This window comes from Polyodon spathula, chromosome 21, assembly GCF_017654505.1.
Source record: "Polyodon spathula isolate WHYD16114869_AA chromosome 21, ASM1765450v1, whole genome shotgun sequence".
Classification (NCBI taxonomy): Eukaryota; Metazoa; Chordata; class Actinopteri; order Acipenseriformes; family Polyodontidae; genus Polyodon; species Polyodon spathula.
In genome coordinates, this window is record NC_054554.1 from 22,810,448 (window position 1) to 22,836,964 (window position 26,517).

At 37.3% G+C, this 26,517-nt stretch overlaps 1 protein-coding gene across 3 annotated transcripts in view; it reads right to left on the reverse strand.

The window, feature by feature from the left end:
• The window catches only part of LOC121296396 (growth arrest-specific protein 7-like), a 116,093-nt gene that overhangs the window by 65,273 nt on the left and 24,303 nt on the right, over positions 1–26,517 (reverse strand). Inside the window, exon 1 of one of the 3 annotated variants that reach the window (XM_041221910.1) lies at positions 23,368–23,463. The exons of the other annotated variants lie outside the window; for them this stretch is intronic. Coding sequence (XP_041077844.1) covers positions 23,368–23,412 — 45 coding nt within the window. The 5' untranslated portion in view covers positions 23,413–23,463. Of the gene's footprint in view, positions 1–23,367; positions 23,464–26,517 lie in introns of those variants that run through there. 3 annotated transcript variants of the gene reach the window in all.

Genomic DNA, 26,517 nt, shown 5'->3' on the forward strand with positions numbered 1-26,517 from the left:
TTCACCGGGCGTCTGGCCAGTAAGGTCTGCAATAGGAGGTGAAACGGTCCCTGAGGATTCTGCCTCCTAACCCTTGGGAATGCCAAAGCCAATACTCACTGTGGAATCCCAGAGAAGTCAAAAACTGCACTCCCCTGAATGTATGACGCACCCTGCACAACATGCGGTCATGCCTTTACCGGGCAAACTCTGAAAGAAGGCATCAAGACATTTCCATGGAAGCTCCAATATGATATGAAAATAACTTAAAAACATCAAAACACGGTGATGTTAGAACAGAAGAAAAGGAACACGTACAACACAGCAGGCAGCTACAGTAAGTAATGTGTTTGGCTGCAGGCCCTCCCGCGTGTTCTGTAACACTTCTGAATTGGGTTCAATAACACTATCACAGAATAGCTTTACATTTAAATACAATTATGGGAACAATTGTCCATATAATTCAGGTTAACAACAGGTGAAACAGCAAATTAGCAAAACCTCACCAGGCTTGAACTGAAATTCACACCCATGAATCACTGGTGGATTTTTATAAACCGGTTACACTTTTTTCCATTCCTTACAGACTGTAAAGGGTTAAAACTCAGATGTCAGGAGTCAATGGCTAAAGTGGAACAATCTTCTAGTTTGAAATCTGTCTTAATTGTTGGTTAAGAAAGAATCACTTAAACACAATTTCACATGGAGCTTCAAAAAGCTATGTGGGAGTGCTACCAGAACTCACAGAGGAAAAAAAAAAAAAACCTTGGTGCTTGCCTTGGGGTATAGAGTTCCTGTCTCCCAGCACAATTGAGGTTCCTTCTAATAGCTTTCAATGCCAAGCAAGGGACAAGCTAAACACAGTTCATCATACAAAGTTATAGATATTTCAGAATTGTACTATCAAATGTAACTGTTTTGAAGTATAGTTATTTCCTAAACAATAATTTAAGACGAACAATGCAAAGGGCACTGCATGTAAAGTATTAGTTTAAACCTCTGAATGTGAGTCAATACATTGAATCTTGGGGCTTCAGATGCATATGATGTTTCCAATAAGCACTTTACAGGAAACTTGGTTGTCTTCCAAAATGTGACTATTTTATAGCGTTGGAGATTCTACAGTGTAAAGCAAAACGTGGCAGTGGGAAACACACCTTGTAAGGTTAGAATTTTCAAACACACATTCGCAATAGACCATCATTTGAATTTCCTTAGACATGAAACCTTCCAAATACAAACACATACCTCACCCTTCCATTCTCACCCAATGAAACTACCCACCCACATTTCAGCCATGGAGCACTTTCAAACAATGCTGCTACAAAGTGAACAATTGCTCGCTTGTACAATTCCTTATCACCAGCGCTGCCCTGCTTCTATCAGCTGATTATTCTATTGTGTGAGAGAACTCACCGCCAACATGGAGCACAAATTACAAAACAGCTACCCAGCCATTCAATGCTGAATCTGTCTAGAAAACAATCAACATTTTGTAATGATCTAATTCAGTCGTGCTTACTCAGGGCTCAACCACAGCGTTAAAATACATTCTTACATGGTGCTGAGAATCTATTGTTTTTTCACTTGTTTTTCTTAAGTTATTTCACAGATATTTCAAATACAACACCAAATAAACTACTGCATGCTAAGAATTTAAAATATAGTGTGCCAGACACATTTCTGGGTTTCACAATTCCAAAATATTACATACTAAAAAGAATTCCAGAAACAGCATGATATTTTCTCCAACAAAGCATTTGTGCCACCCTCGTTTCTAAATACAATTATACATTTTAAACACTTGTGCTCATTACCCACATTATAACCCATGCACCAACTACAATACACCAACATTAACACACGACACACAACACACAACACACAAACACACAGGGGAAGGGCACATTGTCACAGTCCTTTCAGGGGTTTATGTATGTTTATCATGTCACAAGAAGCTCTTGTGGAATTACACCCTTATTTTACAGTTATACATTATTGCTTGTATTTCCGGTACATTCAAATGACCTGTATTTTTATTTTTTTTTATCCATATTAAAAAATATATTTAATACGCTGAAAGTGTAAGACACCCACGGAAAGGAAAACATTTACCTTTGTTAGAATCAAGCTCACATAACTCTGATACAGTAAAAACGGACAGTGGGATGGGAACAACCAACAGAAACCACCCTTGCTTTTTATTTTTTTATTTTATTTTTTGGTTATTACCCTGCTGTTCATGTACAAGGACGTGGTTGTACAGTAGAAGTCTGTAAAAATGATAAAGCTGTTCAAATACTTCAAGAAACTAAAGTTGCAGCAACTGGCTGCCAAAATACTATCTGAAATTAAAAGGTTAAAAAAAATGTTATCTCTAATGTACTGTATGTTCCAAGAAGCACAGATACAATAAATGACAAAGTTATGCCTGATATCCATTGTTCCAACTGTAAACAGAGCTTTTCTTTGCAAATCTGAAGGGCAGACATGCAGAAATAAAAGCATTATACTTTTAACAGTAGAAAAAAGACATTTCAAAGACTATTAATCATTGCTCAGGACTCGGGTAAGCAAATAACTCTTTACTATTCCTGCCTGCAGTCTTTCACATTAAACAAGGCTGACCTTTTTACGAGGAGACATACCGCACTGAAAGATTCAGAGCCAGCTTTCTTTATATTCATTCTCAACTGGGAAATCAATGGTAAATGATGTAGTGTTTTTTTAGTACATGTTAATGGCAAGACAAACGTGTTGAGTAATTATATTTACTTTATAATTTAAATGCCTTCTGGTCAAGGCATTTTAGTATTTAGAAAACAGCCAGTTGATGGTAACATGACTTGCATGTAAATAACCCTCCATATTGGAAACATCAAATAAATGCCATGAAATAAATATTCTCAAAGTTCAACATGTCATATTTATTTTGTCGACACTAGATAGGCAACAGTTTAATAAAAGACTTGTACAAATAAACACATTTAAAAAAGAAGAAAAAAAATCTATATGTTCTACAAATGCTTGTGATATAGTGGGAAAATCCTAACAGTTTGTCATTCTGCCTACACCTGGAAAACCAGGCACAACCTGTCAACTGCCTTTAGCAGTAAGCATACTGTAGAAGTGCAATGCTGGTCATAACAAAGGTTTTGACAGCACAGAGGGCTCCCAAATGACCACATTCATCCTTTCAAGCATGTGATCAAAAAGTAATGTCCTGAACGGTTCATAAGTTTAATTGTGCCATATAATTCATCCAAAGTCCTAATGAATCACTAAAATAGACTCCATTGGTACATATCCACTGGAGTGTTTGCTGGTCATTTAAAAGGGCACAGAGTTATTAATGGAGTGAAACTCTATTAGCAGTTTTTCACGTTCACCTCATTAGGTTTACTTTACTAAACCATACGAGCGCTTCCAATTTGCAGATTCTTTTACAGCTTAATGCATGATAAATATATTTATAACAAAAAAACAGAGAAAAAATGATCAGTAATCACTACAACAATTTAGCTTTTTTAGATCAAGTTAATGCAGTATTTCTAGCTAAACAGTAGACATACACAAAATATATAGATTTGTTGTGATTTTGAGAGAAGCACTATCACTAACTTCACTTCAGAAGATGAATACTCATTACAGGTGTACCATTAAAAACTGAGCAAGCGATTTACATAAACTTCATTCCTGATGAGAAGACATCGCTATTTAAGTGTGACACGCACAAGTGACTGGACTACCAAAACGCATTTTACAAATGAATGACAAATTCTTGAGATGTTAGGTGTTCACTTATTTTTGGGTACGAATTCAGCTCTTGTTTCAAACTCTATGGATAAGCTGCATCGTGTTACCTTTGCTGTTGATCACATGGTCAGATTGCTGGTATACCAATGGTATCTAAACACATGAAGCCCTAACCCCCAGGCAGGATTCTAGGTCTTCTACTACTAGGAGGCTGAGTGACCCTAACTTTCACAATCAGCTCCTAAATATTTATCTTTCGGCCTACTTTCCAAACCCTGTGACAGAGACCTTACTCCCCACTCGCATGGTCAGCCTAAAGTGACAGGAACTCAACATAATAGTGAAACATAAAATGGGATAATTTAGCAGGGGACCCTCCCAACTATTAATGCACTCCCAGGCTGGTCCTACACCAACCGAGCCTGATAACTTTGTTCCCCGTTGAAAATTAACCGTCCTGCTCAACGTGCTAAAATAACACTGAAAATATCTATATATTCCAATTTAAATAACACATAAGATAGGAATGACAAAACCAAGTATCAGCAGAAACAGCACAAAGGTACTGAAACATTTTCTTATACAAATCATTTATGAGATTCACTCTACAGGACAGCATTCTTAAATCAGGGCTAATGCAAACAACTGCTTAAAACATCAATTAGACTTCACTAGTGACCCTAAAAGTGATGGGTCTGGCAATTCAATTTGATCTAGTGGGGTCTAGCAGGGACACATATTGAAAACCGGGTTCAGTTCCAGGGCTTGTTCATATAACTGGCCCAGTCATGAGGTGGGTTGAAGGGAAAAAGTACTCCACACAGGGGACCGGTTTGAAGCTTGAAATTAATTTCAGTCATGACGAAAGATGTTTTTTGATCTCAGATCTAGTGAGATGAAAGACAGGGTTGGCTAGGAATGCTTCAGAGCAGACCTAACACTTCAGAAGGCAGCTGAAATTCAATTGAGGAGCCAAATACTCAGTTCACTCTGTGATCACTCTTGAGAACAGTTGATATAGAAAGATTAAAAATACTGCTGGGCTGCCATCTGAGCACAGTTACCAATGAATCATTTAATCTGACAGCATATCATTCTGTTAAGAAAGGAAAGATGATTAAAAGACTGACTTTTTAGGCTAGCATATTAAGACCAGTGTACATTTGGAGTAATATCAAGCATGCTACCATCCAATTGTAAAAAAAAAAAAAAACTTGGCATGGGAATTAATTAAGTTCTTCAGAGTATCAAAATCTAGTTCATTCAGACCAACTTATTCAGTATTTCTCACTGTGTTACTTCAGTTCATAACTTGTTAGTGATATCTGTTTGACGGGTGATATGTACTTATTTTTTTTTTCACTTTTAGAAATTTGTACATGTAAAATTAGATTTAAATGCATAATTTACACTTTGATTTGGTCTGAAAATGTCAATTTTTAACAATACAATTATGTATTTTTGACAACTAACACTAAAATTGATCTGAAGTAACAATACAGGTGGGCGTGGTACACTGTAAACTGCAATACTTGCATGTCTTATAGGTACTGCAGCATCATGGCCTAACCTTCTGTGCGTTTTTGCTCTTCGCATAAATACAGTGATTATATTATATTATATTTTATTCCCGTTGGCCCAACCTCAAAGATAAGTGTTGTGAAGTTTTGAATGGATTCTCTTTATTATGTTTATTGTAACTTTTCTTTTACTATAATTATATAATAAAACTATACTTTTTAAATCTCTGCTATCTGGAGCTGTATGTTTCTAGGAATGTTTCTTAACATTTTATTACAGCTGTCCAACATCAACATCAACTCTCTCTGATAAAGCAGGCAGGCGCATCACACAGGGCGAAGCAATCCACACCCAGGCGGAGGGCAGGCACGAGCCCAGGACCTCTCGCACTAAAGCATAGCGCCTATACAGCTGTACAAAGGAGCGTATATCAGGCTTTTGTCCCTGTGTGTGATTACATCACCTACCAGATCTGCTGCTCCCTACCCCCATGCACACTAAAATATGTTTGTCTTTGAGTCTTTTAATGATTTTGCTGTTACAATTATTCAACAGCATGAACATGAAACAGTGTGGTTACAGAGGGAATATTTACACAAAACCAGGAAACACAGGTGGGTGCAATGATCCCTGTGGTTACTAGGCAATGCTGCTCGATCATTGAATTTGTGAACTATTTGAGTATTAAAGTTTACAGTTCTTTTGGTCTGGGCTTTTTCAGTGTGGTGAGCTCAGTGCCAGTGGTGGCTGTTCCATTCCAGGTACAGTATCCTATAGTAGAATGAGGCAACACCGCAACGGGTTGGGAATTTTAGCAACAAAACCGAGCTATGCTGTGTTTGAACTGTGTTTATGATTCAGTTGTGATGCAGGTTTCACATGGGGCTGTATGTTACCTGCAAGGCTATAATAACATGTTTATCGATATTACTGCATGGTTAAGTGAATATTGACACGGTTTGGGCTGCTGTTTCTGCTGCGATTGGCTGAAACAACATTGTTTTTCACAAGGGGAGATTATTCACCCCCCATATTCACATGGATAAATAAAAATTGTGTGGCAGTATCAGTACAACCCACTGGTTAGACCACTGGTCCGTTGGGAAGTCATACATTCTACACCTGCTGTCTAGTTTGAAAACCCCCCTTATCACAGAGCAGCAGCACCTTTAACTAGCCTACTGTTATCTGCATGCCTGCTAAAGCAGTGGTTTATTTTGTAGGAAAATATTGTGAAAAACTGTGTCATTTTAAGTGTTTGGGGAAAAGAGTGACTATTGAAAGACATAAAACACACACACACACACACACACACACACACACACACACACACACTATAGCAACTTAACTGCAGCCTTAAGACACAAATATGCAAGGACACAGGTGCTTTTTACTGGCAATTATCTGCTCTGTATGTTTTTTTCTATAAAACATACAAAAAATGCACAAGAGTTCCCTTTTTAAATTTCGGTTTTGATTAAAGATTTAAATGATATCTTCCTCCTACTGTACATATGTGGCTGGGGGAAGCGATTGGAGAGCAATCAGATCTGTTTAGTTGTGCAAAAGGTACAGAAGAATATTGTGGTGTAAAATTGCTTTGCAGCTCTAAACAGGAGGGTGAACATAAAGGGATTATGAACACGCTGTTTATTCTCATCGGACTCACACTAACTCACAATAGCAAAAACTGTGTTTTGAAACTCGATACATGCATGTTGCATTCAGATCTCACAGCATAGTTCTCTACAGGGTAAAAGATACAGCAATTGTTTTACCTCGGTGTGGCAGGCTGGCGAGTGGATAGAGGCCCAGAGACAGACTGCAGTTCAAAAAAATAACTATTTTATTATAAATAAACAAAAATAAAGTGCACACGGGCAAAATAACAAATACTCAAACACAAATAAAGCAAAAACAAAACTCACAAAAATAACAGTTTCCAGGCTGGGCAATGCCTTCACTGGATTCAAGTTTTCTACACAACCAAAAAAACCAACCTGCTTCCTCAGCTCCCTCTCCCCAAATGAGAAGCTGAGGCCTCCTTTTATATCAGGTGGCTGGGCGCTGATTGATCGTTAATCAACCTAATCAACTAATCAACCCCAGCCACCTGAACATAATAAACCCAGGCAGGCAGGGGAAGTTAACCCCATCCCTGCCAATTTAAAAGGGCAGAGCTTTGCTCTGCCACACTCGGTTCAGGAGGGAAATTTTCAAAAATATTACAGCACAGACCACAGTTAGCTTGAACTAATCATTTTAAACTTTAATATAGAAGTGGCTTTCATTTCCCAAAATAAACATGTAGTGTATGCGCTGTATTCACTATTTTTATCGGAATACAATGACATATACTTCCCAGCAGCTACTAACCATTTTATAACCATGTTATAAAATACTATGCATGAAGAACACATTGTAAATGTCCAACTGTCAATAAGGCTTTTTTTGTTAAAGACTGGCTTGAAAAAAGAAATTTCTAGAAATAAAGTTACTTACTGAGAGCTGACAATAGAACAAATAGACAAATAGAACGAATAATCATTAAAGTATGTAATGCTTGTCTACTGGTCTTTTCTGTAACTGTACTTGGTACCTTCAGTCGTGTCACTATTTGTAAACTTTTTTCTGGAAGATTTGTGAAAATTCAAGGAAGATCTCTATGTGACTGAGAGAGAATCAGTGCATGATGGTCTACAAGAAATAGACATATTTTATTTTTAACAGTTGGATGTTCCACTATAGGTAAGGTATATTATGTATTCAAATTTTAAGACACTCAATTAAACCTTTAAACAGTCACTGAGAGGAATTAGAGAGAAGGCTGAACAACCTGCTGGAATGGTTGACTAGGTTGACTATTTGTGAACGTACTGTTTCATAACGCTTTGCTGTTTGAACCCTATATTTTAAAATTACTTTTTTTTAAATGTATTAGTGCTCTAAAATGTCATTTGTATGATGATGGACGGCAACTGCAGTACTGTCAATCGGAAACCACACTCTTCACAATTACGTCATAATCACGTGATGTGCGATTAGTCGATGTCCACTGTCACGTTACTATTCGACTAGCTCACTGGTGCTACTGCTGATACAGACATGCTGCGACAGTGACCATAATATCCCGAGGTGTACTAATACTCCCTGCCAAGTTTTATCCCTGACATCCCTGTGAACAGATCAAGTACAAAACCCCCAGTACAAAGGGTCATGCGCTCCACCCACTGCCATAAAACCACTTCCCTAAAAGTCTGAAAATTAAAGTCCCTTGGCAGTCAGCCTTCTATGCAGCCAGGCATTGTTAACACATACATGCATGCATTTATTTTATTCATTTATTTGTATACAATACATATGGTAAACTTGGGGAAAACCCCACACTATTTTCTTACTTTGGTAATAAATTCAAGGATTAAAAAGTTACAAAATTTTTAAGTAATTTATAAGTGACTCTTTCCGGCATGGTTAAAATAACCTGAATAAAACTTACAGCTTTCAGTGAAATGTTTATGAAACACAAGTGTTTGGTCATACTGTATATAAAAAATTGTTTTGGTTTTAATTTGACTGCATTAGTAACCTAAATATTCACTTACAACCGATGCAATATGACTGGGGGTGCACAGCTGTACTGCCCCCTATGTAAATGGAATTGACATATAACACATATATAACACATATTATTACTCTAAAAGCACTATAAAATATTGTAAACTCTAATGTTGAGTAAGACTTTAAGATCATTATTGTCTACAACAGCACTTCTTCAACAAGTTGCTCGGATGTATAGAGAAAAGTGTTGAATTGAAATCAAAGTAATGTTAAAAATTTGCAATGTATTAGCAAGACCTCATCTAGAATATTGTGTTCAGTTCTGGCCACCTCGTTACAAAAAGGAGATGAGCGACAAGAATTATTCTGTGTTTAAAAGAATTGAATCTATTCAGTCTTGAACAAAGAAGACTATGCGACGACCTGATTCAAGCATTCAGAATTCTAAAAGGTATTGACAATGTCGACTCAGGGGACTTTTTCGACCTGAAAAAAAGAAACAAGTACCAGGGGTCACAAGTGGAGATTAAATAAAGAGGGCATTCAGAACTGAAAACAGGAGGCACTTTTTTCACAGAGAATTGTGAGGGTCTGGAACCAACTAACCAGTAATGCTGTTGAAGCTGACACCCTGGGATCCCTCTAGAAGCTGCTTGATGAGATTCTGGAATCAATAAGCTACTAACAACCAAACCAGCAAGGCCGAATGGGCTCCTCCCGTTTGCAAGTGACTCATCAGTCACACAGTACCGCACACGGAAACTGAGTAAATGTTATTTTCCACTTTCCTTCAAACTTGCAACATAAAATGAGCAATTCAAGATATGCCATTGCTAAACTGCAATGTACTTCCTACCACAGTGACTGTTCTACGCACAGTTGATGACACCAGTTCAGAACATCCTTTTGCCAAGGATCATCTGGTATTCATTTTTTTAAAGAAAAAATAAGTTTTCAGTTAAGGCCAAAAGAGGAAGTACAGCTTTTTTGTTGGCAATTAAAAATATACAGCCCAGTTTTAAAGCCATTTAACAGAACTATACAGGCTGATATCCAAGCTGAAAACCAGCTTGTATCTTACATAGCACCACATACTATACTGTTTTTAATACATAGTTACATAAGAATAATTAAATAGAATAGATTTTTAATGGGATGTCAATTTCATCTTATACAAATATCAGCTGTATCCCATCAGTTTCAGGGTCTACTACTACTACTATATATTCCTGACATGTCTTATTCTTACACACACAATCAATATGAAGCTGTATTCACTTCTACAGGGAAACAAATGGAAAACATTGAATTTACTAACTTAAACCTCGCAGAATGATCCCAAACATCATAAAAAGATAAAGTAAAAAAAGAAAAGAATGATAAAATTAAAGTTGAAGCTACCTACTATTTAAGTAGTTTGGGGCCCAATATTGAAACAGGTTGCATCCTAGCTCTTGGGGCAGGGGTTTGAAAATGGTTAGATGCTAAATGCTACCTGTGTCAATACTTTCTGAGGTGCAGCTCAACCAGTGAGCACATGGGAGAAAACACCTGTTTTTATAACATTAACTCACTGAAGCAAAGCTATGTCTGTGTTATTATGAACACAAGGGACAGTTGTAAGGAAGTGCCTGTTGCCTATTATTTTATCATGAAGTTTAAAGACCATAACATGAGCAAATCTGCACATTAATAAGCTGGCTTTCACTTTACAGTTTTTTGTGTTGCAAGTTGCTGTCATCACCATGACATAATAGCGACACATTTTGTATTCACCGTTCAAAATAACTGATTGTGATACTGAATTAAATCTGGATGTTATTGAAACATTCTCTAGCACTAGAGAATCACTATGGAATTAATTTAATCCTTGGTATATGTAAGTGGTGGGGGATTCCCCTGCGCTGTAAAATAATCCAATACAATACTGCTCTGGCTTTTCCTACAATAAAAACATCCACTATACAATAAACTAAATAATTAAATGGATAGAAATTAGTATTTCTTGAAACTAGAAATACAAGCTACTACAGTACAAATTTCAGGAAGGTTGTTTTATTTATCAGGAATAAGCAGATTGCTCAAGTCCTTCCAATTTAAATTATAGAGTTGATAACACCAGCTTCAAAGTAAAAGTAGAGTTCAAATCTGGCTGGTATGGCTTGTTTAATGGCCTGTTCAGGGAAAATAATAGTTGTGGTGTTCTTAGTTCACTTCCTGAAAGGCAGCACCTGAAATCACCAATGGAACAGAAAATATTACTGTGAGCTTAGCTCTCTGCAGGAAAGGGTATGTGCGAGGGTTTGACCGCGCTGGACAAAGACACAGTGGTAGCAAGTGCAGAAACGCTTGTGCAGGAGTCAGAGGATGTGGTTCAAGCACAGGGCTGCACACATTTTATTAAATTAACTCAAAAACAAAATACTTTTAGCCATACAAAAACAGAAGCTGCCAAACAGGCTTCTAACAAAATAGTAATATGTAGCAGAGCAGGAGAGCAGACAGATAGCTATTTTCTCCCTGGAGTCGAAAACAGAACTAACTGCAGCACAAAGGGCCAGGCTTAAATACAGGAGGGCCAGGCTAAATTGTCAATTAAAGAAGTAATTCAGCTTGACCAGCTGCATTCACATGTAAATGTGCTTTTTATTAAGAACATATATCAAGTAATACATTTAACACGGCTAAATATGAAGGTAAAGATAATACCTTTGTTGATGTAGCTGGTGGGATTATGTACAGGTACAAAATAGGTTAACAAGAAAATAAACCACAAAAATAAACCCTATTTACAATTGAGGGGTTTTCACCCCACCACAGTAGAGAACAGACAGGACTCAATTTTCAGTTTTAAATACCACCTTGTTTTTTTAAGTTGACATTCTCTGTTGTTAATATATATATATATTTTAGCTTGAATTACTGCTACATTTCGTTGGTTCTTTAATTCAGGCTAATTCACTACTCAGAAGCCTGTCAAGTCACATGAGACTTGAGTTAGCTGTTTTTAACTTAGCCCATGGTAGGATCCCAGGGTGGAACACCAGGCAAAGGCACGGCCAAGTGACATGCAGGGTGTGTCACAGAGTCAGGAGAGCGCAGGTTTGCACCCTGGCAGTGCCGTGTTGTTGATCTGCGCTAGGGATTACATTGGCTCTAGCGCTCTCATAGGTTGAGCAGGTAAAATCAACCATGACTTTGTGACCACACTGCACTACAGTGGCCCCTACTAGCCAGGCACCTGGTGAGCTGAAGTGGCTAACTGCAGGTATGGCCTTCACTCCCCCAGAGGGCGGTTGCTTGCCAACACTTTGGTATAAAGATGAGATTGACTTGGCAGTGGCAAAGGAAGACACCCACTGATCTTCAGTTGTTCTGAGCTGTTGTGGGGCGAAGCTCTGCACCAATGGATTAAATGTCAGGGTGTGTTCAGATTGAGGTGCGCTTGCAGAGTTGGGAGTGGAAGCTGCCAGCACCTGACATGACTAAAGCCAGCTAAAAAAAACAGACGTGCTTTCCTATTTTTTGTATACGGCGACCAAGCATGGTATACAATATAGAATCGGGATATTGACTTTAACCATCATCCATGTACCTACGAAGAGTGATACACCAGTATTACTGGAGCTTTGCTTGTCTCAATCACTTTGTATCACACGTGTGGTTTTGAAAATGCATTATAGTCTGCACACTAGTTTTCAGAATTAAAAAGAACAGCCAAACAGTTTGCTAGTGTTTATTTTTCAAAATGTATGCAATATGCATTATTAAGAATTGACTGAAAAATACAACCAGCTGTTGTAATTGTTAATTAATTAACCTACTTTGTATTACAATAAGTAACTTTTAATAGTGGCAAACAGTTACATTGCTTCCATTTTGAATTACAGCAGTCAACATTGCAGTGTTTTTTTATTGAAAGGTCAGTTTTGGTCCTACATTTTCTAGCACAGTACATCTGATTGGTGACAAATCTATGTTAATAGGGATCAAATGAAGTACAGCTGTGAAGGTTCACTTTGTACGTTCAACAGCTATCAGCTTTTTACTGAACATACTCAGTTCCCCTTAAAATACCATTACATTGCTTTCATTTTGACGAATTTTAACTACCTTTTTCAGGCAATTCTTATAATACATTGTACTATTTCATAAGCACATGCCTTTTAATGGGTATGAGAAAACTCAGTCTATTAGACTGTATTATTATGCTGGCATAAATCTTTGCTGTCAAATACATTTTGTCTCACTACCAATTCCTATGTTTCTCCAATTAAAAAATAATTTCCATTTTTTAGTAATACAAGCAATTAGCATGTGATTCCCGCACAGTGGAAACCCCTTGCAATTTGAGTGCTCATCCGCTTTGGCATTATTTTGTTATTTATCACCTTGCATGCTGAGCATATAGTTCACTTGTAATGGAATGAAATGAAAACTGAATAGGATGACATTTTTCCGACAAATTCCTAGTGGTGTTCCCTAGGGACTACTGTAGTAGATGTAATATGTATTCAATGCACATTTTCTTCTTGAACTGCAATTCTGCTGCCTTTAGGAACCAATATATTAATATTAACCGTCTGTCAGAACTTGTGTCAGCAGAAATTCTTAATTCTCAGGGCTTACTACGTGCACAGCATGCTCTTTTATAGTACAAACTTCAGAGCTGCAATTTATGTCATGGTTGGTATAAAAGCATAAATGTGCAGAATCTTGAGAATTAGATTTTTTCAGATTATACATAGGGCTTTAACTTTCCAGTGTATATATTTTTGACGAGCACACAAAATATTGTAATAAGTCACTGGTGGAAAGTATTTGCTTAACATATATTTTTTTCTCTTTGAAGTAGCCTGCCCCTACATTCATGTTTGCTGTGATAATGCATAAACTGTAAATCCCAGACATGACTGAAGTCAGAGGCATGTTACTTTTGCACAACAGAAGAGGACACCTGCTGCACATTATGTTAACCTTTAGGTAGGGTTCAGGGGACAGGAGGTAGGGCTCCACCACCTTTCTCAGTTTGCACCAAATTCAATTGCCATTCATTGTAGATACATTCATATGTGCAGTTCCTGGGGCGACACCCACTCTCAGTCCATCTGACCATTAGCTTCCAAATGACTCTCTCCCCTTCTAATAGTGTTCACACCTATATCTGTCCCTACACTGAACAATTTATTGCAAAATCACCCAGACCATATATTTGTCAGCTATCTCATCAACTGGCTTTCTAATGGTTTTTCTGCTGGAATTAAACATACCTCATCTTCATCACTGCATTGCAAAAATGTACAATCAGCTACCAAAGAAACTTAAAAATTTCAAACTCTCATCAAATCAGAAGTATCTAAGGGATTTATGGTTCTCCAGAGTGGGGGCCATCTCTCTACCTGGGCCACCAGAGATTTCTCCCCCAATTATTTTTTTTTTCTCCACTTTTACATCTGGAATGTATGGCTATATACAGTACTGTGATATATGGCTTCTCTGTTTCTATTTGAGTATCATGGGGTAATGGTGTATATAAATAATATTTGATGTACTAAAATCTGCAGAGAGGGCATTGGAACCCCTTGTATCACCATAAAGTACCGGGTATACTGCAATGTGACAGAGGAGTGTGTGTTTAGAAGTGGATAATTTTCTGGAAGAAATTAAACAATTTTATAATTAAAGAAACGTATCCTAGGAACTAAAATGTTAAATCTTTATTCTCCATCTTGAACTAGAAGCTCTGGTAGGTAGGCCCGTTAGTTGCAGTTGCTATAATTGTTTAATTATGTCGCCATTTGTTTCTCCGGAACTACTGTAGGCTAATTCAAAATACATCCAAAATGTAAGAAATACATCTAAAAACTACACACATTACTGACTAATAACCAAATTTCTGAGCTAAAGATGTGACTTAGGAATTAAGACAATGAAATGCCAAATATTAGTAGTATCAAAAACAAACATGCAGATACAAGATTGATTGACATTTGTGGAAAGAAAGATGTTCCGCTTTTACTTGATAGCTCTACAAGGAACCAGCATACAGGATGTCCATTAAGTGAGGGATCATATTCACAATTTTTAATATTGGTTGTCTCTCTGTTCTTTCAGGTGTGAAATGTATTTCAGCGAAGAGGAAAACATTCAGATCATTTTGATATGTGGTGTAGATAGTCAACGGGATGTGGTCACCTGGTTTGACAGAGAACATCCTAATAAGCTTGCCTGACTTATGTGACACCCTGTATGCATTTCCTCCAGCATTATAAGATGGGGAGGGTTACAGGTAAACAGGTAAGGATTAACTCATTGGCATATACACAGCGCTTTGCCATTAGTTAACATTGTACTTCTTCCTATAACATACAGCCCATGCCATTTCATGTATCTTATTTACTCATGAGCAGATCAAATGGAATTTAATGTGCTATTAAATACAGTTTGGGAAGTGAACACAGAATCTCAACTCCAAGATTAGATCAGTACCTCTAAGTGAACCATGCCTGGGAGCGTGTGTGGTAAGAACAGTGCAAACTGATGAACATGGAATGATTATGGCTTGAGCAGCATACCAAAGATTTGAGCATGCCACTGACTGCTGGCTACTCCATACCTGACAGGAGATAAGCTGTGTTCAGCAGACAAGATACAGCACACAGGCAAAACCTGGACAGTGCAGTAATAAGCATGATCACCAAATTATCCAAAAGTCTTAGATTGGTAATGTGTCAGGAGGTATAATAAGATCAGATTATTTTAGGTTGAGGGTGGTACTAATGTTTTTAAGTTAGCATTGCTTCCTTATTATTATTATTATTATTATTATTATTATTATTATTATTATTATTATTATTATTATTATTATTATTATGTTGGGGTTTGTTTGACGTGTCATACCTAATATTGTTACCACATTAATCATACCACTGATTTAAAACAACCTTAAATTGCCTTTTTTTTTTTTATCAAAACAGATCATTCAGTTCCTTTCACCAGCTAAATGGAAATGTTCACATTTAACATGAAACTGTGGTCAAGCTTTAGAAATAGTTTCATCAGTTAACCCCACGCTTTCTGGTTAAGAGATGCCAAATCCTGCCCTCCTAGTTGCACCATGTCAGTGGAATGAATGTTGCGCAAACAAGAGCAATGATGCAGCAAACAGGTTTTTACAGCATTTATATTAGGAGACGACCCCGGGGAAAGAACCAGCAGGGGAAATGAGACAACTGCAGACTGTTATAGAAGCCCCAGATTGCGCTTCTTTTGTTTGTTTTTTTTTGTTTTGTTTTTGCTTTGCTTTGCTGTGATAAATAATGCAACAGCCAAATGGAAATGATGAAGCAACACTTGGCTTTCCTAACAATCTGAGATATCAGTGGAGCTCAAATATGTTTTTATTTACCACTTGCAATGTGGCTTATAATTCTGTTCATCAGACATTTTCTCTTGAGCAAAACTGGATTACATTTCACCTTGCTACAAATTGTGTTCAATTTCACTAAGTTGTTAGATAAACAAAGGTATATTAACCAGATAAAAGGTGCTTCTTTAAGCAATGATTTTCACATACACTTGTAGCAGGGCAGTAGGAGAGAGTCCTGCACATAATTAGAGGGGGGAGGGCAAAGCCCTGCATGTAAAAAATTGTATTATTGTCTGGTGTACTGTTTATGTTTTTTTAAACAGGTGTATGTATTTTGTCATTATTTAAAAATGATATATTATGATTTAAAAATAAACATATTGTTTGTTTGTGTGTTTTGGTGGTGGTTGGCAGGGATGGGGTTAATTCCTATCCCTGCCAAAAACATGCGCGAATGTGGCTGGAGCCTTTTATTGAATTATTATTATAATTAATGTAAGGTGCATGTGTATATAAGCTTGTGTTTTTTCTGTGTTTGGGGTGGGTGTTCAGAGGAGAGAACGAGAGCAAGCGAGCGGAGAACAAAACCAAAGTAAAAAGGAAAAATCTGGATTAGATAGGATCAGTGAAGGCGCCTGCCCAGCTTGACCTGTTTGAGTTACTTATGCGTTGCGGGATTTGTTTTTTTTAAAACCTTTCATTTTGCTCTGTGAGCGTTGTTTTTTTGTTTAATTATTTTTGAATAAAAACTCGCCGCAGCGTTTTCACTGGCAAGTACCTGTGTTGTGTCTCTGTCAGATTCCTGGTCTGGGGACGTCATCCCTCGACCGTCCTGTCTCAACAGTATTTGTAAAGTGTATTACTTATTTGTTAAACACCAGTACTGTTTAATATATATCATACATATTTTAACAACATAACTTATCATTCTGTGCAGATGGAAACATATTACAACATACAGATTTTCCAAATTTGTATTAATAAACAATATTAATGCCACATCCCAATGCTATTTGGTTTGTATTACCGACGCATTGTAAATTAAACTTTGATTTTTTGTATGGATTAAATGATTCTGCTGAATAATGTTACGTTAACATATTGAATTACATATGTGCTGCTTTGTAGTTTTCCATATATGTAAGGAAAAACTGACAAAAGTATGGCTTCCTGTAGACTTTTGCGATAAAATTTTGTAGTTTATTTGATTACATGATGTTAAATAAAATATCTATCTATTCATCTTGTTGTTTTTTTGTTTTTTTTTAATTATGTCTCAACCCTAAAATCCTAGGTGCTGAAAAACGTTTGGCCACAGCTGTAGATGTTTCTTAATCTTATCAAGATTGTGTTAAGGGACATGCTTTGTGACTCATCGTGTGGAAATGAGATATTATATTCAGCACCGGCATGTCTCTCATGCAAACACTTTTGACTTCTGGTATCAACAGAGCAAACGTATAACCAGAGTTGGGGGTAACGCGTTAGTAACGTAACGCGCTACTGTAATAATATTACATTTCTTAATAACGAGCTAATATAACGCATTAGAGTTTTAATTTCAGTAATAATATTCCGTAAAAAGTAAACAAGTGTTTTCTCGCTACATTATATGTTCTACATCTAAATGATGTGGTGTGTAAGTCAGAAGCAAGCAGCAGTAAATTCAACAAGACTTTTTTACTTATGTGCGCCATATCAAAATCACTGTACAAGTACACACAGCACGTAATGTATGTGCAGCGGCACCACTGCTGTTTGGTAATTAAAAGAACAAGGCCTACTGGTATTGAGAACATAGCCCCATGCCTTGTAGTATACTGCTTGATGTGATACAACAAAGATTACTAGGATTTTTAAATTAAACGTTGAACCTACGGTGACCATAAGCCTTTGCCTTTCTTAATTAAAGGAAATGATCAAGTGATGTTAGTTTTGTGAACTGTTATAATGAAGCTAGCAAATTGCAATATTAAGTTTGATTTTACAGTGTTAATTTACTTTGTACATTAATAGCCTCCGTAGCTAATGAGAATGCTGTGAAGAGTGTGAATTCGTGCAGGAGATGTTGTGGAGTGCGCAACCATCCTCACTGTGCTTCCATTTTAATTTTCTTTACTGTTTTAATTGTAACACAGTTTAGACCATACTACTGGCAGATTACTTTGTTTTCTATTATTGCTGAGCCTTTGTAATGAAGTCGCTGATTAATAAAACTTGAGTGGAAGCAAGATAATATCGCCCAGCCCGATTCATTTACAGTTGTCTACACTACTGACCCGAGAACTAAGGCAACCCACGGCCTTACAGCTTATTTGTTTGGCATGCATTTTTTAAATGTATTACCAGACTATGGAGATTAGTCACAATTGTTTCGCAGGGTAAAAGGAAGGAATGTAGTGTGTAATATAACAAGTAATATAGTGCACTATTTTTAAATGAACTAATATGTAATACTAATATTATTACTTTGTTCTCAAGAAACGAATAACGACTAATACATTACTTTTTATCAGTAATGACCTCCAACACTGCGTATAACTTGGTGGCTGATAAACAGAGTATATAATCTTTCCAACAGTCATTGTGTGGGACAACTGTTGCTTAACACACCTTTATGAAACAAAACATAAGAACATAAGAACATAAGAAAGTTTACAAACGAGAGGAGGCCATTCGGCCCATCTTGCTCGTTTGGTTGTTAGTAGCTTATTGATCCCAAAATCTCATCAAGCAGCTTCTTGAAGGATCCCAGGGTGTCAGCTTCAACAACATTACTGGGGAGTTGATTCCAGACCCTCACAATTCTCTGTGTAAAAAAGTGTCTCCTATTTTCGGTTCTGAATGCCCCTTTTTCTAAACTCCATTTGTGACCCCTGGTCCTTGTTTCTTTTTTCAGGCTGAAAAAGTCCCTTGGGTCGACACTGTCAATACCTTTTAGAATTTTGAATGCTTGAATTAGGTCGCCACGTAGTCTTCTTTGTTCAAGACTGAACAGATTCAATTCTTTTAGCCTGTCTGCATATGACATGCCTTTTAAGCCCGGAATAATTAAAATAATTAAAACAGTTTGATCACAAAAGCAAATCTGTCAAATTAGGCAAGAGCTTGTTGTTCATTTTAACTTCTTATATCAGATACTGTATCACATGTTTTTTTAATAACTGGAGCTGGCTGAAAATAAAAGAACCTGAAGCTGCTTTATGGTCCTCCCCATTCTGGTGTTCACTGAATAGGAACTTCATTGCCAGGTTGTGCTTACAACTTTATCACTGCTGTTGCCACAGTTTGACAGAAAAGCTCATGGACAAGACTGCCACAAGGCTGATCAAGTTTGTTCAAAATGATCTTACAAATACAGTTTGATGACTAAAATGTAGAGGTAATACCTATCCTTTCTAAGACTCTCTAAAAATTTAGATTTGTAGTGCAAAAACGTAGTCCCGCCAGTAACACTGTCTCTTTGAGTTGCTGTCTGTCCTAATTTTCACATCCTTGTTTTGAGGTATTTGATGATGAAACTGAACAGGGTGTAACTACAGGCTTTGTTTAATGTTTATTGTTACTTTCCAATGATGGTAGTTTGATTGGCTGATAATGTGTGCCACATTCTGCAAAAGAAAAATGTGCTGCCAAATTGTTAACAGAGGAGATCTCATTTTTAACACTGCAACTACAAACACAGGTTAGAGATATTCCTCTTCTGGTTATCTTAACCAGGTGATCTTAAGCCAGGCATCTTCATTATGACTAACTCAACTTCCCATTACTAACACTCAAGCGATTCAATTTTAGTAGGCTTGCTACTTTTCGATTTTAATGGGTAAAGCTCCATAAATGTCGAATTCCCAACAAATATAACTTAAATCGACTGAAATAAATTTACATAGGATAAATGTTGATAAAACAACTAGCGATTTTGATTTTCTTACCAAAAATAATTTGGTTTGTGTAGTTTTTATACCTGCTGTCTGTCCTTTCACGATTCTACTGTAAATGAAGAGGGATCAACAGTCAGTCATCTCAGTGGTCACTTAGTAGGCTACTGCAGTTTCACTGTCAGTCATTTCCTCCTGTTCAGACAGATCTCCTTGACTGAAGCAGCACTAGAATGCTACTTTGTTTAAATGACTGTCAGTCATCAAGACCTGCACCGATTGCATGTCATTCAATGGGGCAACTTTGAAATTAGCGGGTTAAAGTCTAGGTAAGCTTTTGTTATAGGTATACAATGACAGTCACTAGTTTGATTTGAAAATGGGGGACAAGAGGAAAACACTTAATGAGTGTTGTGCACAATACCCTGACTGAGGGCTGAAGTCTTCGCGACAGGACTAAGAAGGCCCATCTGCCTTGCCTTCCACTCCAGTGACACTGAGTCCAGCTATGATGAAGCAGGAAAGGGGCAGAGCTCAGACTCCGAAAAATAAATGCAAGTTAGTTCTGTTCAACTATCTAATGTTTTGTTCTGTGCATATTATTTTTACTCGTAAATTTATACTTTAAAAGTCTGTGTAATACACTTTTATATGCTACACTTTCTACGGTTTGAGACAATTTTTATATTTGTGTAGGATCTTTGTCTTTACAAGGTATAGCTCCATTTTGATCAAATGTTATTTCAGTTAGAATGTTGGTTACCATGGTTTTGTTGCATGTTGAACATGATAAAAGGGGTTTTGCTAAATGCATAAAAAGTTTTTTTTTTTTTTTTTTTAAAGCACGAAGGTCGATTTCACCCATTTTCTGCTTGAATGAAAAAAGAGCAAAAAACAGTAAATTCTTTCTAAAATAAATGTCAATATTAATTGTCGATTTGGCAAAAAAAATAAAAATCGAATAAAAGCAAGCTAATCTGTTATTTTGATGAATATATTACATATATTTACGTAAAAGCAAATAAGGGAACAACATGCAAGCACATAAGAAAATAAGAAAGTTTACAAACGAGAGGAGTCCATTCGGCCCATCTTGCTCGTTTGGTTGTTAGTAGCTTATTGATCCCAGAATCTCATCAAACAGCTTCTTGAAAAATCCCAGGGTGTCAGCTTCACATAAGAGCCTAACATTTAGGAAGGTTTTCAAATGGCTGAGAAAATCAAAAGTTGACCACATTCATTGAAAAATTGTTGCAGTAAGATGTAAGACTTAGCCTTTAATGCCTTTATCATATATTGTGGCTTCTGCTTTGAAGGTAAGGAAGAACTGGATCTTTTGAGAGATATTTCCTTGTGAACACAGAAGTCTCCAATCTCTTTTTTACTTTTAGACTGAACCTAAAGATGGTAAGTATTAATCATTTTAAATTTTCTGATTTGAGAGTATTAGAAGTAGACTGTATGTAGGGTGTCTCTTATTGCAAGGCTGTATTTTGTGACGGTTACCATGGATTTCCCAATTTCTGTGAAATGTGTCCAATGCCATGTAATATGTAGTCCCCCATGAAAATCTCCATTTCTGAAAGAATAGTGTAAATATACATATTTTGATATCACTTTAAAATAAATACAGCAAACGTTTGTATTATTGATGCAGTGCCTATTACCCTGCATTTAAATGACTGAACACACTGCATAGAGCTGCACTATTTCTTTACAATGTCTAAAACGAAAAAGACACCAGCTGCATCAAAGATTGAAAATTTTTCTTCTACACATCGCTCTGTCCAGTACAAGGGAGCATAAAGAAAAGCTACACAAGACGTATTCACATATTATAAATCACGAAAGCACTCACTGCTCAGTCACAGTTTACAGTGGATTGCCGCCTGCCTAGCACTAGTAGGCTCTCTCCCCTATTGAGAGATAATTTACAAAAAAAAAAACATGTGGCCATAATTGAGATGTTTTATTTAACATCATGTAATCAAAAGAACCATATGAAAAACTACAAAATGTTAAGTAATTCAATATGTTAACGTAATATTATTTAGCAGGTTTCATTTGACTTTATAAAGCACAATTAGTTAATTCTATAAGCTGATGCAAAACATTTGGCAATAGATGTACCAGTGACATCTATACACAAGATATGATGTACTGTAATGATTCAGTTCTCATACATGATTTATAATTTGCAAAATAGGGTGACTTCTCAAACCTGTCAGTTAACTAAGCCTTTCATTCAGCCATTATTCAATAATTAAAGTGACGTAACTCCTATAACAGTCATCCCTCTACACCTACCAACCTTTTAGCAACTAGGACAATCTGCATTTGTCAAAATAGTTGTCTGTGCTTCCTTCCTCCTCACCATTTCCTCCTCACTTGTTTGACCTTGTCTGCATGGCTGCTGTCTCCCTTCTTATCTCCAGACCGGGCTAACCAATGTCAAGCTCACTGGTTAACAACAAACCTATTCAGTAGGGTAAGGCAAATTTTACTAAGCCACATTTTTGGAACAGTTGTGCCATTAAGTGCATAAGCTACAGTAATCAGATTCAACCTCTATTTCAGAAATCAATTCCAAAATCCTCTGTACGGTATATCATGCATATAATTTTTTTTTATATCAGCCTGGTCTTTTAATCAGATTCAAGTGCATAGGTTCAAAAGCATTGATTCCTCATTGACTTTGACATGTAAACTCTGCAACATCAATTCCAAAAGGTTTGATTCTTTAGTCTGCAATTGTAAAAATGGGTTTAATAATTGGCTGTATCGCAACAAGTTATTCTGATAAAATAAACACGTACGCTTGTGTAATTGCGTTAATCTTGAATGATTAGAAAAAAAACAGTGCATTCTCTATTTGGCATTTACAGAACAGGGCAAACAGGTAAACTAACTTATATATCTAACTATATAAGAGGACCCTGAAATTCATACAAAATAAAACTACTTCCCAAAAGGTCACCCAGCCTGTTGGAAATAGCAACGGCATTAGTTTTATTTTATTTTCTGTAATATTCCCAAAGCCAGAAAATCCTTAAAAATCTCTCGAGGATTTCTGCTTATTTGTATAGATCCATAAAATGTATTCCCACATTCTATTACAATATAAATGGTCTATTATTAGATATTCCTTTTTCTTTCACAAATGTCCACCCACGCAGCACACATCAAATTTAGTTAGATTTTTTTTTTCTGTGTATCACAAAATGAGACACTTCCTCAGTTTAAACAGAATGCTAAACAAAATAAATACAGTGCAAAATACAGTTCTCTAGAAAACTAAAGGCTTACCATCCTGTCAGACTCAAATCTAGATTCCAACTGGAATGACTCCATCTGTTTTTGCGGCTAGGTGTTTTCGTAACAGTGTGCGAATGGCTCCAGAGTATTAACAAGCTGCTGCAAGCACTGAGCAAAAGATAAGAGTTCTTGGGGTGTGAACTATACAGCAAGGAGAAAACATGTGTGACTTAACTGGGATCCAATTAGAACCAAAAGGCTATACACCCAAGTGTATGGAAAACTGTAATGATTGACCTTTTAGGCTGAACATAGTTTAGAGTTCAAAATGGCCTGAGAACTATTGTTCCAGCAGCTATTTCTCTTGAAAATGTTAAATGTGTATTTGTTTCCCCAGATGTGTACATCTGAAGCAGCATTCCCAGATGCCATAGGGGCACTCCCTGAGAGCACACAATAGCAGAGACTGTAATTCCGTAAAAAAAAAGATTTCAAAGCAACAATGACTGTTTTGTGGTGCCTGCCCTCCAACTCTTGTTAACCGCCTGGACCCTGTTAGGTCTCCAATTCCTGCTGTGTAATTCTCTCATTAATTTGTGAAATTACAGCTTTATTCTTTCTCAGCCTTGTTGCTCGCCGATTTTAGCAGTGCGACATTGGAAACAAAACAACAAGACACACTGTTTAAAAAACACAGCTCTCTAACAAGCACCCACGCTGTTATCTGTTAACTGTACATGTTTGTACTTGTATGTTGAATAAATGTACCATTTCTATACAGAACCGATTTATTAAAGTCATTTGTTAAAAACATTTTTTAGCCTTGATTTTCTCCCCAATTTATAATGTCTAATCATGTGTTCTCACCATGGTTATTCCCCATAACAGCTCTGGAGAACTGAAGGTCCCATGACCAAGCCAATTGCATCGTTACACCCAGAAATGCGAGAGCTTATGTCAATGAGCCCAGTGGCACAAATTTGCTCACGGTCAGAACTTTGCATTCCACTGCTTTAGTCAGAAACAGAAAAAGCTAAATGAGCTGTGTAAAATATTTGTTCAGTCCTTAATGTGCAGTGAATCCCACATCCAAAACCATAGACAAAAGCTTTGACACTTAACAGGACCCGTTCTATACATCTGAGCTCACCTGTGTGATTTTACAGCTGCTGTCAGCAGCATGCAATTCAGTATGAACGTGTACTTTGGATCATGGTCACTTCCGACTACAGGGGTTCGGTTCAGCAAGAATCCACCACATATTCTGTTGTATATTCTTCTTACTGTATTTTTTTTTTCAATGGGGGAGTTCCCATGTGTGCTATACTTTTTCTCAAGACTTTGTGCTCGAGCCAAATGGAAAATGACCCTATACATTTCAGGTTTCCATTGGTTCAGTTTATTTTACTCGAAGATCCCCTTTTCACCAGACATCATGCAAATGAAGGGAAAGGAGGAGGTCAATATGCAAATTAGCCATGCGTAGCGTTTCGCCGACAGCTTGGGAAAATCTGGTTTCCATGCACAGAAAACAGGTACAGGAGAGAATCTCACCTGGAAATCCATGGTTGTCAGGTGACATCTTGTTTGAGTGAAACTTTAAAGCAGTGTTAAGCTCATGTAATAAAGCTGTGATTTGTAGATGCCTCGTGTCTGGTTTAATAATGTTTTACTGCTTTTGCCCAGATTGTTTTTCAAATGTCCATTGGTAGGGTGGCATCTTGTTAGTAGTGAATAATATTTCAACTAATTTATCACAAGACTTATTAATTAAAGAAAAAAGAAAATAATTAACCCAGAGGTATCTAATGAAACTGTCCAACCCAGCGACTGTAGATCACCATGGCTGAAAACAGGCAGAGACGTAGGATTATAGAGATCTGTGCCAGACATCTTCCACGTATGGTCCAAGACTGTCTGGATTGGCAGCAGTGGACATTTTCACATGAAATGCGGGTTTCCATGTGAAAATGGATGTGGATTTCCTGTGTTTTACATCACTTCACGTGTATATAACCACACATAGAAACTGCCACAATGTTACAGTATCATAGTTAAATGTGTTGTTGCTTACTTATTGTACAGTAAAACTATATATATACAAATATTTTTCAAAAAAGTGTTGCTGTTAATTAATGACTTTGCCTTCCTCAAGGGTAATATTTGTCAATGCCTCTCGTGACACATTTGCTATACAATAACCATAGATTATAAAAACAAACGCACCATATCAACACTTGAGTAAAGCTGGTGATCACATGACCAGACTGTGTAACTTCTCTGTTGTTGCCTAGCAACCCTCTGAGGTGAAGTGCTCACACTTAAATACAATGCTATTCACTATGGCAGCAATATGTAATTCAAGGCAACATGTACCACTAAACAATTATTATTCACCATCTCGGTCAAGTGATTAATCATACACTGCTGCTAAACATAATATTACCACAGAAAAATATTGTAGCAATCTCAGTTAATGCAGGCAGGCTTATCACACAGGGCGATCCACACACAGGCAGGGGGCGGGCGCAAACCCGGGATCTCTTTCCGTCTGTGTGTGGATGCCTCGCCATGTGCAATGTGCCAGGGTCAGACTGAAAGAAGGAGAACATAACAGGGAGGGGGAGCTAGAGAGAGAAAAAGAGCTAAAGAGAAGAAAGAGTTAGGTCCCTTGCAAGGAGCGTATATCAGGCTTATGTCTTTGTGTGATTACGTCACCTACCAGCCCTGCTGCTGCCTACCCCTGTGCACGCTACACTCTCCTCTGCCAGCCTCAAGTCCACCCCGGACTTGCTCATCAGGCTACAGTCCAACGAGTGCGTGCCGGGTTACCTGCATCCCACTGCTAACACCAATGTAGCGATCTTGGTTAACGCAGGCAAGCGCATCACACAGACCGAGGCAATCCACACACAGGCGGAGGGTGGGCGTAGACCCAGGACCTCTCACACAAAAGCATAGCGCCGATATCGCTGTACAAAAGAGCTGGCTCCCTTGCAAGGAGAAAATATCAGGCTTATGTCTTTGTGTGATTACATCACCTACCAGCCCTGCTGCTGCCTACCCCAGTGCACGCTACTAATATATCTGTTTTTTTTTTGGGGGGGGGGGGGGGGGGGGGGGGGGTGGGGGGGGGGGGGGGTTGTTTTTTTTTTTAATATGTACAGAAATGTACGATTAAAAACAAGTTAACGCTTTTTT